We start from the raw sequence: 13,752 nt of genomic DNA on the forward strand, positions 1-13,752 counted from the left end.
GCCTCCACAAATGAAAGAGGAACAGGAACTTTGCAGTAATCTAGACCAGAAGGACCCAGAGCCTCCACAAATGAAAGAGGAACAGGAACTTTGCAGTAATCTAGACCAGAAGGACCCAGAGCCTCCACAAATGAAAGAGGAACTGGAGAAACGCTGCAAAAGTCGGGGCAGTCAGCAGCTTGTACTGAATCAGAAGGCAGATACCTCAACGCCAGTTCAGTGCAAGTCCAAATGTGAAGAATTTCGAGTCTCTCAAAACACAACTGGCCAGTCTGAGAAAGAGATCAATCATCAGCACAGACTACTTAATGTCACCTCAAAACTCCAAATTAAGTTACACAGAATAGGTATGTAAAACTGTGATGCTCTGACTCACTAAGGAATATGATTCATATAGGATCCTAATCAGCTCTATGTGGCATTTGTTTTTCTAGGTAACTGTAATAATTGGCATGACTGCATCTCTTTCCTAAATATATAACATTAAACCCAGGAGCCTCAGAGGTGGGCAGCTGTGATGAGGCTCCTGCTGTGATGGGGGAGGTGCAGGTGATGGGTTGTGGTTGGTCTGAGGTGTGATGGGGGATGGAGTCAGGACTGTCCTATTGTCTTTCAAATCTGCAGTAGTGCTCATTCAGGCTGTTGGCCAGACGCAGGTTGTCAGCAGCTTTGAGAGCCTGAGGTTTGTAGTTGGTTATCTGCCCTAGCCCTCTCCACACAGAAGCAGTATCATTGGCTGAGAACTGGTGTTGGAGTTTCTCAGAGTACTGACGCTTAGCTCTTCTCACCTCCTTGCTAAACGCGTACTTTGCTTCTCTGAAACTGTCGCTGTCCCCACTCCTGAATGCTGCCTCTTTAATCTGACCTGAGCTGTCTGAGTTTGCTGTGAACCAGGGTTTGTCGTTGTTGTAGCTCACCCTGGTGCGTGTTGGTATACAGCTGTCCTTGCAGAAGCTGATGTAGGACGTCACAGCATCTGTAAACTAATCCAGACTATTGGTAGCAGTCCTGAAAACATCCCAATCCGTACAGTCCAAACACGCCTGTAATTGCTCCACAGCTTCACTGGTCCACTGTTTTGATTCCCTCACAACAGGTTTACAGAGCTTCAGTCTCTGTCTGTATGCAGGAATTGGATGGACCATCATGTGGTCCGAGAGTCCCGGCGCAGCACGGGGAACGGCATGATAAAAACGAGCTTTAACATACCGACAGCCCAGGATTCCGACTCCGATATGACATTTTATGTCACAAATAAGGATAACGACGTATTATCTGACTTAACAATCTGACAGATTTACTTACCTTTGATGTCAACCGACAGGCCCGTGCACAAGTGCACTGGTCAATTAGGTGTGAAATCCAGCGATGTGTAGTGTTCTAACAATACACTCGTCCCACTCATTGAGTGAGTTTGCCCAACTAGTTAAGTCAGTTTACATCAGTTTGTTAATAAACAACTCTACATGTGTGGAACACAGGAAGGATAAGTTTTGTGCTTTGAAGTTCTTTGAAGTATAAAACAATGTGGCATGTTTTGACACCTGAACAATTCTATGAACCTATGTATACTCCGGTTGTATCAGGCTTTTCAATCATAGAAACAAATTGCTTCGATACTGTTACACGCCAGACATCATACGTAAAATTGCGTCTAAGTTTTCACCACCATTCAAGAAGTCACAGACCATGTTGTGCACTGTCATGGAGCAACCGACCAAGTGAAAACAGAGATAACACTAGCGATGAAAAAAGCTCTGTGTCAGTACAAGCTAGAACATCTGAAATGTTCCCAGGACAAATTGGTACAGTTCACAAAAGACACCTATTCTGTGACAATCGGCCGATCAATATCATATACGTGGATAGTTTATTATAACAACTATAAACAATAAGTATTAATAACAAATTACCCTTCAAGCATCAAGCCCTTCTTTTATCTCGATCTCCGTCTTGACGATCTGACAGCCTTGCTGTCCAACATAAAAAAAGGCATTACATTTAGCGTTGGATTATCAAGTCATGCCTGTACGTTTGTACTACATTGTACACGGTTCCTAACTTTTTGGGAAACAGGCTTGACTGATCAGACAAACATTTTTGTTAACACATCTCAGTGCTGTTGGAACTGCAGGAACACTCAGTCCTCTCTGATTTTGCAGCAATGTTGCAGAGTAGCGGTTCTTATACCTTTTAAATAATCATTGCTGAATGCAACCAGCTGCATCCTGTCAAAGCCTGCAAGTGTAACTATCAGCATGGTCTAAATCTAGGAACTTGCTGCCTCAGTGTTTTGTATAGTGAGCTTAGTGAAGAAGAGTATCAGAACTCAAGAGTCACTGTGACATCGGTGCGTGCAGATCAGTTTTCTCATTTTTACACTCTGCTAATGGTTCAAACTTGTATGTTTATGCTCAGCCTCGCATAGGTGTGACTGACTTTTCTTTTTGTGTCTGTTTTTCCCTCCAGATCTCCAACAGCGACTTGTTTGTAAGGAGCAGGAGATTTTCACTGACCATCAATCCTGTAACCAGGAGGGGAACTCCAGGTTGGATCAGAAGGACCCAGACCCTCCACAGATTAAAGAAGAACAGAAGGAACTCTGCATCAGTCTGGACCAGGATGACCTACAGTCTCCACAGAAGAAAAGGAAACTCGGCAGTCAGAAGGGAGAGCAGCCTTTACTGAAGAAAGAGACTGATACCTTTATGGTGTTTTCTACTTGTGAAAAAAGTGACCACAATGAACCAGAACCAAACAGTGACCAGCTCCTCTATCATAACTCTCATTTAGCTGAGAGACAAGACCAGGAAGGAAGCAAGCACTCAAACTCAGGTTCAACTAGCAATGTGATGCTGAAGACACATGGCAGAAAGAGCAGTCACAGTGACACTGTTGGCAACTCCTCTGTGTCAGTCATTCACTGTGATGCTGACAAAACGAAAAAGGCTCTAACATGTGACGTCTGTGGAAAAGCCTTTAAATGCAAGTTCAATTTACAGAGACATCTCAGAATCCACACGGGTGAGAAGCCATTTGCTTGTGAAACATGTGGGAAAAGTTTCACTCAAAATCATCATTTGACTGCTCACATGAGAACTCACACAGGTGAGAAGCTTTACCTTTGTAACGTCTGTGGAAAAAGGTTTTATGGGCTTACAGCATTCCAAAGGCATACAGCAATTCACAGAGATGAGGATTTGCAATCTTGTAAAATATGTGAGAAAGGTTTCACTCATCGTAGTAGTTTGAAAGTTCACATGAGGCTCCACACAGGTGAGAAGCCCCATTCTTGTATAATATGTAAGAAAGGTTTTGTTCATAGTAGTAATTTGAAAGTCCACATGAGAATCCACACAGGTGAGAAGCCATACCATTGTAACACGTGTGGGAAAAGATTTGGTGACCCGTCAACATTTAGAAGTCATACAGCAGTCCACACACGTGAGAAACTGTAACGTTTCTAACACCTGTGGAAACACAAATAGGAAGTCATATTGTTGTGCGACATGTAGGAAAAATTTCACTTAATGTAGTAATTTTAAAGTCCAGGGAAAAATCCACACAGATGAGAGGCTTTAGTCCTGAAACATTTGTGAGCTAAACCTGAAATATGTAATAATTAGTACTGTTTAAAAGTAGATCTATGACATTTAAAGTTCTGATGGTGAAGTCTATAATTACCTGGACTATACAGATGAGGGAAGGGAGGCCAACCTACTCCCCTACGGTAAACTGAATTTTAACAATTCATAGACATGTAACAGAGTGTGTCTCCATCTAGTGGATGTAGTTGAGTTTTCTCTTATCTTTGCTCCAAAGGTTTTTGTACAGAGTTTTGCTGTTTCCTGTCACTGTGGGCTCCAGAGCACAGTAGTACACAGCAGAGTCTGTCACTGCAGCTGAGATGATCTCCAGATCTACACGTTTGTGTGTTTTGTTAATGTGAGCAGAGAAGTCAGAAAGCGTTGGATGAATAGATCCTCCCTCTGTGATGGACAGCAGGAACTCTGGTCTGGATCTCTGGTACTGTCGGTACCACTGGATACTGTAGATAGTACCATCATAGTCACAGGTCAGCCTGATGTTTCTTCCCTCTGCAACAACTTGTTCAGTACTTATCGGCTTTATGCTGTTCATGGAGCCCATGGCTGCAAAATAAGTCATTCATGTCAGTTAGTTTGCCTAAGATTCAAAATTCCAAAGAGTCAAAAGAAGGTTCTTCACTTTGTGGCTCACATGTGATCAGAATGAGATTCATTTCAAAAATAGTAACATCCACAAAATCTGAGAAAACAGTCATTCTGAGGTTTTTCTCTCCCAACACTCACCTAGAAAGTTGTAGAAAATAAAAAGCAGGTAAATTAACATGTTTTCAGTTGTCGCAGTTAGACAGCAGATCAACAGTGTTGTTCCACTGCAGCACAATGGAAGAACTAAGCAGCCTCTCTACTGCACAGTTGTTCTCCACATCAAGTTCATTGTGCTTTAAGTTCTGCACACAGGAACAATCTCATTGGTTGAGTTGAACATTGGTGGGTGGAGCCAGAGATAAACACTAGAAGTGTTTTCTTTTCTGCCATAGTTGAATTTAGTTTGGTGAGATTTTTTTCACTCTGCAGAGTGGTCACAAACCTTTCCATCTTCTGATAAACTAGAACTAACTCCACCTCAACCTGTGAGGTGTCACAGACTAGTGCTGCATATGATGTGCTGTAACACTGCAGCCAAATATGTGACAGGAAACAAACTTGTTGTATCAGACACCATTTCTAGAAATCCCAGCCGCTGTGACCTAAGAAATTTCTGAGCTGACCAGTGAAGTAACGGTCTGTTAGGTAGCAGTTCAAGCTTGACCTGGCTGAGCAACAAACACTACAGGATGCTAAGCTGCAGCTGATCCAACGCTGTGATGATAGGGAGGTCTACATACAGAGGTAAGGTGCCAGACGATGTAAAGGCCTCCAGGGACACAGAATGTGAGAAGGAACAGGTGTACAATGACAGAATAGTGGCGCCACAAAAGATGAGTTCTGACATATTGTGGTGCAGACATGGTGTTGACCAAGACACTGAGTTGCTGAGGTTGGTCAAGGTGGCTAAAAATATGCAGTCATTACAGAAATGGAGGATGTCAGGAGTCATAGTCTGCTAAAGAGTCACAACTGATGTACAGTATGCAAACTGAATAAACACCTGCTTGGAATTTGTAGACTGGTTTTTAACAGGTATAGAAAATGTGAATGTCAGGTGAGAGCACGCAAGCTGAACTAAGAAACATCCAGCCAGCCAAAGGACTCGGTGGTCCTTATGATCGGCAGAGTTACCCTTCTGAAGGCCACAGGCATAAGTCCAGTTTATGAACAGTTTATGACAATGAACTGTAATTTTTGCAGATGAAAGCACATATAAACTAAAAGAGAAACAATATTTGTGCATCTGTTCTGAATACACTCAATGGAATGTGATGTGATGAAAGTTTTTTGTTTTTTGGGGTTTTTTTTGGACTTTTTGCCTTTATTACAGAGGTCAGTCGAAAGATAGACAAGAAAGTGGGGGAGGAGAATGGGGGAAGAGGCTGCAGCAAAGGGCCATGAACAGGATTCAAACCCATGGCCGCTGCATCGGAGACTATATCTCCTGTACATGGGTCGCCAACTCAACCAGATGAGCTAAAGCGGCAGCCCGGAAGTATTATATTTTTGACTAAAACTTCAGACCTTTATTACCTTAGAGTCTGGTGGGAGTGAAGCTCTTCATGATGGAGGACAGTCAGCTATAGAAGTAGTTCATTGTGGCCTAATGAGCCTCAATGTATGAAGAGGATGAAGTCACTGTCTGTGTTTCCATGTTGTGTATGAAACTTCCTGCAGTGTGTTTGTGGTTAATGTGGATCAGCTGCTCCTGTGAATCCTCCCACAGTGTTTCATCAGCAGCTGTAACCACAGTGACTGTGATAAAACAGGAATTAGCACAATCCATCTGATATGAAGCCAAGATTTGAATACCACTTCCCTCCTCTTTGAAGAGGAGTCACATATCTGTGTTCAGGTTTTTGTACAGCCTCTGCTACACTTTGTATCACTGTGTGTCTACAGCACAGTAGTAGAGAGCTGTGTCTGCCAGGGTTAGCTCTCTGATGATCAATGTAGTTGATGTATCTGATGTTTGGGATCCATATTTATGTTTATCAGGAATATGTTCATCTGTCTCCCTTTTTGCTCCTTTCCAGAGTATAAACTGAGGAGCCTGAAGGTCAGAATGATGTTTGTACCAGTGAAGTCTGGGATAATTATAACTTGTCATATAGTTACATCAGAGTGTGACAGATTGTCCTTCTGTTCCACTGACTTCATCTTGTTCAGGAGAGATTGTGGCTCCAGCTATTAGTCCTGGAAAAAGTAGAGAAAATGAAGCCATCAGACTCACATTGTCCATGAGGCTGAGAGGAGAAGACAGTGGAAAATGTCACCTGTACAGTGTTACTCTGTGGACACAAACAGCTCAACTGTAGCACACATCACAACTAGATTGTACACAACTTGATGACAAATACAGAAAATTGTGAGATTTCAACTGTGAACATTAACACAGCAGGTTAAAAGAGAAACTCAGCTGTTCATGAACTCACCTATGAAGTGAGATGAAAACAGAAAGAGGTAAAGCAACATGTCTTTGGAGTTATTAAAGTCAGACACACAGCAGATGAACAATGTTCTTCCACTGCAGTACAATGAGGAAGAAATAATGTCAGTGGATGAGCTGAAGTTCAGTGGGCGGGGCCATTACCTTGATATAATTTTTTTCAGTTCAGTTCAGCCAATCAAAGTGTTTTACGTTTCCACAGCAGCTCTGTCTCTGATCTTTGCTGCTTCATTTCTCTGTTGTCTTTCTCATCAGTCCAGTAACTCACAAGTCAGAGCTTTAACAGAGTGTGTCTCCCTCTAGTGAATGTAGTTGAGTTTTCTGTTGTCTTTGCTCCAAATGTTTTTGTTCAGAGTTTTGCTGTTTCCTGTCACTGTGGGCCTCACAGCACAGTAGTACACAGCAGAGTCTGTCACTGCAGCAGAGGAGATCTTCAGAGTGATGTGGTTTTTATCACCACTCACTGTAGCAGAGAGTCCAGCTTTAGTTTCATTCTGTGTTCCTGAGTGATAGATGAGGAACTCTGGAGGTTTTCCTGCATGTTGTCGATACCAGAAGAAATAGTCAGTATAAGTAGCGGCTTGGGAGTATTTGTAGATCAGAGTGACAGTGCTGCCTTCTAAACCGGACTCTTCATCCTTCACTGCAGTCAGTTGTTGACAGTTGACACCTAAATGAAGAGATAAATGTTAAATAAAGTGTTTTCTATCAAACAGATCCTTCAAAGACTTTTTTGTCTCTTCCTATTTTAACCTACCTTTCAGTGTAATCACCAACAAAGGAAAAATGACCCAGTAATGCAGTGACAGCATCTTCCACACACTATCTGTTATGTTGGTTTACATACTGAATGTATGTGACAGTGGGAGTCCTTTTCTGTTCTGCTCTTTAACAGTGTTGCTCCTCCCTCAACATGTTCCTTCCTTCTTGTCAGAGGGTTGAGGCCAAATGTAAAAAAGACAAACTCCATATGAACTTCTAAAGCCTTGTTTAAGACTGTTTTAAAGTTCGATTACAACAGCTGTGTTCTTACCCAACCAGTGAATCAATGTCTCGGCTAAAGCATTCAGCTTTGTCACATCCACACAACTGTTACCAACAGTGGACCAAGTCACCTCCTTGAGAAACAACAATCCAGCAGGTAGAAGCAACTCAGGCAGAAGTTTTCATCAGCACTCTTCAGTGCTCAGATACATCCTTCCAGCCAACAACTCATTAAAGGAAGGCAGTAACATCACTGACTATATCTGAGACAAGATCCCACAAGGAGTTACAAGAAGCAAGTCATAAACTGCCTACAACAGCTGGAAAAGGAGCCAGACACTCAGCATCCATCTTTTACCAGCTTCACTCCGGAGAAGCCACACCATGTCTACATTTGGTTCTCCAACAGTAAAGGAGGGATGGGAAGCACCCACAACTGTCAGCAGCATCAAATCAGTCATGGATGCTGAACAACTGACCTCCATTTTAACACCTGTAGTTGGAAATACTTTGCATCACATCACACCTCTGTCATCTAAATCTGTGTTAGTTGATTTTCTGATAACTGATGATCATACAGATTCCTGAAACTTATTTGCAGCATGAAGAATATGTGAGTCTATATCTACATATCTATATCTATATTTCTCTCTCTCTCTCTCGTTACCGCCACCTACCGGACTGGAGTTAGGTATAGTTTTGCGAGATCACAAAGTTTTGCAAAATCCCAAGAAAGTTTTGCAAGACCTCGCAAAAGATACCTCTATTTTTTTTCCCCCTCTCCCTGTTTTTTTTGTTTTTCCATGTCCCTTCAACTGAAGAAGTTTCAGTTGTCAGAGTAGTGTGTCAAGTCACATGATGGTCCACAGAGGTGAGAGACCGTATTCCTGTCAAACCTGTCAAAAAAAGTATTCAAAGTTGTGATTTGATGACCCACATGAGAACCCACACAGGTGAGAGGCCGTATCCTTGTAAAACCTGTGGGAAAAATTTCAGCCGTAAACACAAGTTGTTGTGCCACATGAGAATCCACACGGGGAAAGTTGTGTTCTTGTAAAACCTGTGGGAAAAGTTTCAGTTGCACAGATTCCTTTTTGCTTCACATGAGAGTCCACACAGGTGAAAAGCCATACCTTTGTAACACCCGTGTGAAAAGATTTAATGACCCTGCATCATTTAGAAATCATACAACTGCAGACACAGGTGTGAAGCAGCACGTTTGTAACACCTGTGGAAAAAGATTGTCTTCCAGATCATCACTTAAAAGGCACGCGTCAATCCACACATTTGTAAAGTCATGTTCTTGTGCAAAATGTGGGAAAAGGTTCACTGCAGGTAGTACTTTGAAATCCCACATGAGTAGTCACATAGGTGAGAAGCTATAGTCTGTGGGAAAAATGTTCTGGAAATTATGTCTGGAACATCTGAGAATTAGTACAGGTTAAAAGTAGAGCCTTGGGCTTCCGGCGACGTCATCACGGAGATCACACCGCTCCTTCCTAAAAACTTTAATATTCTAACATTAAACTAACTTTGGTGGCAAGACAGCGTAGTTGCATCTTTAAGAAGCAAAGGTTCAAATAAAGGGGACAGCGTGATGGAGAAAAACAACAGCTTCAAGCAGTTAACACTGCCGGAGACAATGACTAGCATCGTCGAGGCTGATGTGGCTGGCAACACAGGTAACTTTGATAGCCGAATATTAGCCGAACTGGGAAAGCTACGGCAAGCAAACAGAGAAGCTCACGCTCAAACAATGACATCAATAAATAAACTGGAGACAACAATGCAAGAAATTAAGGGTGATATAGCCCGGCTTGAAAAGAGAACTGCTGAGGCTGAAGACCGCATTAGCAGCGCTGAGGACACAACATGCAGACACGAGAGAGCAATCAGATACTTGTAGCACAGAGAGATGGACTTAACAGCCAAATACGACGACTTACAGAATCAAACACACAGAAACAACTCAAGAATATACTGTGTGGCCGAGAATAGCGAAGGAACCATAATCGTGAAATTCCTGGATTATGCAGGGAAAGACATGATCTTGAGACAAGCCTGGGGGCAGAGGCAGGCCATCTACAATGGAAATCCCATTTGTTTCGACCATGATTACTCCCCGGAGCTTCAAAAGAGATGAACCCAGGTACGAGAGGTAATCAAACAGCTCAAGCAGAAAAACATCCGGGCCAAATGTATCTACCCAGCACAGCTAAATATCCACACAACTTAAGAAACAGAGGCTTGCTGAGCAGAATAATTTGGAGAAAGAAATTAAAGATTTGGAATTTAAATCCTGACAGACATGCGACCAAAAGTTATTAAAAGAAACAAAACAGAAACTAGATGACCTGTTAACTTGCAAAGCCATACGATTCCTGAATAGGAAATATCATGAACATGGTAATAAAGCCAGTCGATTACTTGTATTTCAGTTGCGGAAAACCCAATCTAACAGCGTAGTAGACAAAATAAAATGCATGAAGACAAACCAGATGCTCACTCGGTTGAGTGAGCATCTGTTTTGTCTTCATGCATTTTATGTGACATTGCCAAAACATTTGCTAATTACTACCAAAAGTTATACGAGGGAGAACAATTCCCAGGAAAAAGGGAAAAGATAGAGGATTTTTAAAATCTATAAATCTGGCTAAATTGACACAGGAGGAGGCCAACAAATGAACATGTCCAGTAACACAGGAGGAAATCAAAAAGGGAATTCTTAAATTAAAAAATAGTAAAAAGTCCCAGTGTTGATGGTTTGTCTGGGGAGTACTATAAATCCTTTATTCATGAAATGACACCGGTTCTGTGCAAGATTTACAATTATATTTAGACTAAAGGAGAACCTCCGGGGTCATGGTCAGAGGCAGTGATTAGTGTGATACCCAAGGAGAACAAGGATCCAACCCTATGTTTCTCCTATCGTCCAATACGCCTTCTATGCATGGACATGAAAATTTTAACCTCAATCATTGCAGGTAGACTTCAGAAATATATTAAGACGCTTATTAAACCTGATCAGACTGGCTTCATTGTTAATAGACAAGGATGTGACAATGTGAGGAGACCCTTAAACCTACAATCAATAGCAATGAAGAGAAAAACCCCAGCAATGTTTCTTGGCCTAGATGCCAAGAAGACATTTGACAGGGTGGACTGGTTGTTTTTGGAGCTATCACTGAAGCATATGGGCTTTAGTGACATATTTATTAACTAGATAAAAATATTTTATAGAAACCCTAAATCCAGAGTCCGAGTTAATAGTCATTGTTCTGAATTTTTTCTCCTAGGGTGTGGCACGCGGCAGGGTGGTGGTCTCTCTCCATGCCTATTCATATAAAGTATTGAGCCGCTGGCAGAAATAATAAGAACTGATCCATGTATACAGGGTATAAGGGACGATACAAATATTCAACACAAGCTTGCACTTTTTGCTGATGACATATTACTGTTTATTGAAGAACCGACCACCTCAATCCCAGCCCTCTGATGAAGAAAGTCATTTTCTTTTATTTTGATGGTCAAAGACCCCAGAATTCATTCCCTGTTGCCATGTGTTTTCCCATCACCCTTTGTCATGTGTTTTCCCACCTCCTGCCACAGACCCCCGATTCCACCCCCTGTTGTTCATTGTCCCCTTACCTCCTGTCATTTGATTAGCAAATGTATGCTATCAGAACCCCGACTCCACCACCCGTCTGGTCACCAGACTCCGATTTCATCACCTGTGATTTATTGTCCCCCTTTACCTCCGGTCATTTGATTGGCAACTGTATGTTAATTTACCTCTATTCACCTCTGTATTTACATACAGCCCCCCCCCCTCTGTCTTACCTTACAAATGTGTGACTCTGCAGATGTTCAGGGTCGGTCCACCTTCACAGACTCATGCTCTGTGTTGGTGAGCCCACCGTATACCGGAGTACTAATAAACACCCACTACAGCAAACTTCACATGAGGACTATGAGTAAAATTTCTTCAACACCTCCTTCAGCGCCTCAATGAATATCGTTCAGTCTCTGGATATTAGGTTAACACAAATAAGTCAGAAGCAATGATGATTGTCAGGAATTGGCCCAGTGAATTAGATAATGTTTCCTTTAGGAAATCTATAAATGGCTTTAGATACTTAGGCATTCATCTTACACCTAAACCCACAGAATTGTTTACTTGAAATTATGGAAAATTATTGAAGGAAGTTAAAAAAGACCTGGACAAATGGGATGTTCTCCCTTTGTCATTCTTGGGCAGAAATGAATCTGTGAGAATGAATATTTTACCCAGATTTTCATTTTTATTTCAATCTCTTCTGAATTTAGTGCCGCAATCAAAATGTAAAACCTTAGAAAAATTAATTTCAGCATTTATTTGGCAAAAGCGAAAGCCTAGAGTTCGATTAAAAGTACCAATGGCAAATAAAGAAAAGTGTGGAATTGGACTCCCAGACCTTAAACTTTACTACTGGTCAACGCGACTCCAAACAGTTTCAGCCTGGGTGGTTAATGATCCTGAAATCTTATGGGTCTCCATTGAACAGGACTCTGTCCCTGGGATGTCACTGTGTACTCTTGCTTTTATGAACCAGTCTTCATCGAAAAGGGTCAGACTTACAAATCCATGGATCCTTCAGACACTCAAAACATTGAGCCTAATTCAAAAACAAATGAGAGGGACATCTGGGCTGTCCCAGGCCATGCCCGTAGTAGGTAACGTGGAGTTTGTACCATCAGTGTCAGATGCTGCCTTTAAAAGATGGATGGACAAGGGCAGACATTTAAATCATTCTCACACCTGCAAGAACAGTTTTCTCTACCAAATAATGATCTGTATAGAGACCTACAGATTAAACATTATGTGACACAACATACCCAATGGGAGACTGTTAGAAGAGAACCTAAAAATATTGGAGAATACTTTATCAGGCTGTTTGAAAAGAAAGTAACAACAGAAAAAGTCATTTCTGTAATGTATAAAAACTTGAAGCAGGACATGTCACATAATACTCATCATATTAAACACCAGTGGGAACTTGAGATGAATGTAATTGTAACAGATGATATGTGGATTAAAGTTTGCTCCCAAGACCACAAAGGGATAAATAATCAAAACTGGCGAGAGAGTGATTGGAAAACTAAAATTAGAGTTTTTCGGACCCATGCAATTAAAAGTTCTACAACGGACAAATACTGGAGGAAGTGTGGTATGGTGGGGGATCACACCCATATTTTTTGGGATTGCCCAAAAATTAAAAGTTGTTGGGAAAATACAAAGGAAATAATTGACGACATCCTACGGACAAATCTTCCATTGGATCCCCTCCTGTTTGTCTTGGACTTGTATCCCAATGACATACTAAATGATGACCAGTGTTATATTTTACATATCTTATTGACGGCTGCAAGAAAAATCATCACCTTCAACTGGCTCAAACCATGTCCACCTACAGTTGCACAATGGACACAAAACATATATATTTGATGGAAAGTTTAACTGGCAGATTAAAACTGAAATTGGGTATTTTTTCAAGAAGATGGTCGCGTGTTTCCAATTTTTTTTGTTGGTAATGTCTATGTATGTGTACATATTTACATATATGTGCGTGTATATGTGTTTTAAATTCAGGTTGAATACAATTATTTTATTCTATGTACCTCTTTTCTATATTTCTATATTGTTTTGATTTTGAGTCCAATCTCATCATTTTGTTTGTTCTGTTTGTTATTAAGAAAATTGCCTGCATTCCTGTGTTGAAGGCAATAAAGTTTAAAAAAAAAAAGGTAGCCTTGACATTTAAAGTGGTGAGATCTTTAACCAGCTGATCACTGGAAACTCTCCATGCTGGTGTTTCACTACCAGCATGATGTAAAAAGACACAGTAACAGTATAAACCTACTGCTATTCTGCTGTTCGTATAAACTGCTTGCTGAGTGTAGACTGAATCCTAACAAACCATACAAGTGTAACAGAGTGTGTCTCCCTCTAGTGGATGTTGTGGAGTTTTCGCTTGTCTTCGCTCCAAAGGTTTTTGTTCAGAGTTTTGCTGTTTCCTGTCACTGTGGGCCTCACAGCACAGTAGTACACAGCAGAGTCTGTCACTGCAGCAGAGGAGATCTTCA

The 13,752-nt window shown here is 41.4% G+C and overlaps 1 protein-coding gene and 2 gene segments (V, D, J or C); 1 reads left to right on the forward strand and 2 right to left on the reverse strand.

The window, feature by feature from the left end:
- The window catches only part of LOC103374677 (Ig kappa chain V region 120-like), a 13,146-nt gene extending 5,618 nt beyond the window's left edge, over positions 1-7,528 (reverse strand). The window contains 2 exon segments of the V gene segment in view: positions 7,020-7,315; positions 7,403-7,528. Coding sequence covers positions 7,020-7,315; positions 7,403-7,457 — 351 coding nt within the window.
- Positions 11-3,464, forward strand: LOC103374671 (zinc finger protein 239-like). Its single transcript, XM_008304790.1, has 2 exons — positions 11-347; positions 2,470-3,464. The coding sequence occupies exons 1-2, from the start codon at positions 11-13 to the stop codon at positions 3,456-3,458; spliced, it is 1,326 nt and encodes a 441-aa protein (XP_008303012.1). The 3' UTR covers positions 3,459-3,464.
- On the reverse strand, positions 3,483-5,443 carry LOC103374669 (T-cell receptor alpha chain V region CTL-L17-like). The segment is given in 2 exon segments: positions 3,483-4,151; positions 4,332-5,443. Coding segments are annotated over 2 exon segments (411 nt in total).
- Positions 7,529-13,752: the final 6,224 nt, after the last annotated feature.

Source organism: Stegastes partitus, unplaced genomic scaffold (genome assembly GCF_000690725.1).
Source record: "Stegastes partitus isolate 25-593 unplaced genomic scaffold, Stegastes_partitus-1.0.2 Scaffold2321, whole genome shotgun sequence".
In the NCBI taxonomy this organism is placed as follows: domain Eukaryota; kingdom Metazoa; phylum Chordata; class Actinopteri; family Pomacentridae; genus Stegastes; species Stegastes partitus.

Coding starts and splice junctions, on each gene's coding strand:
- LOC103374671 (XM_008304790.1), top strand. CDS start 11: ATGAAAGAGGAACAGGAACTTTGCAGTAATCTAGACCAGAAGGACCCA. Junction 348..2,469: donor AATTAAGTTACACAGAATAG/GTATGTAAAACT, acceptor TTTTCCCTCCAG/ATCTCCAACAGCGACTTGTT.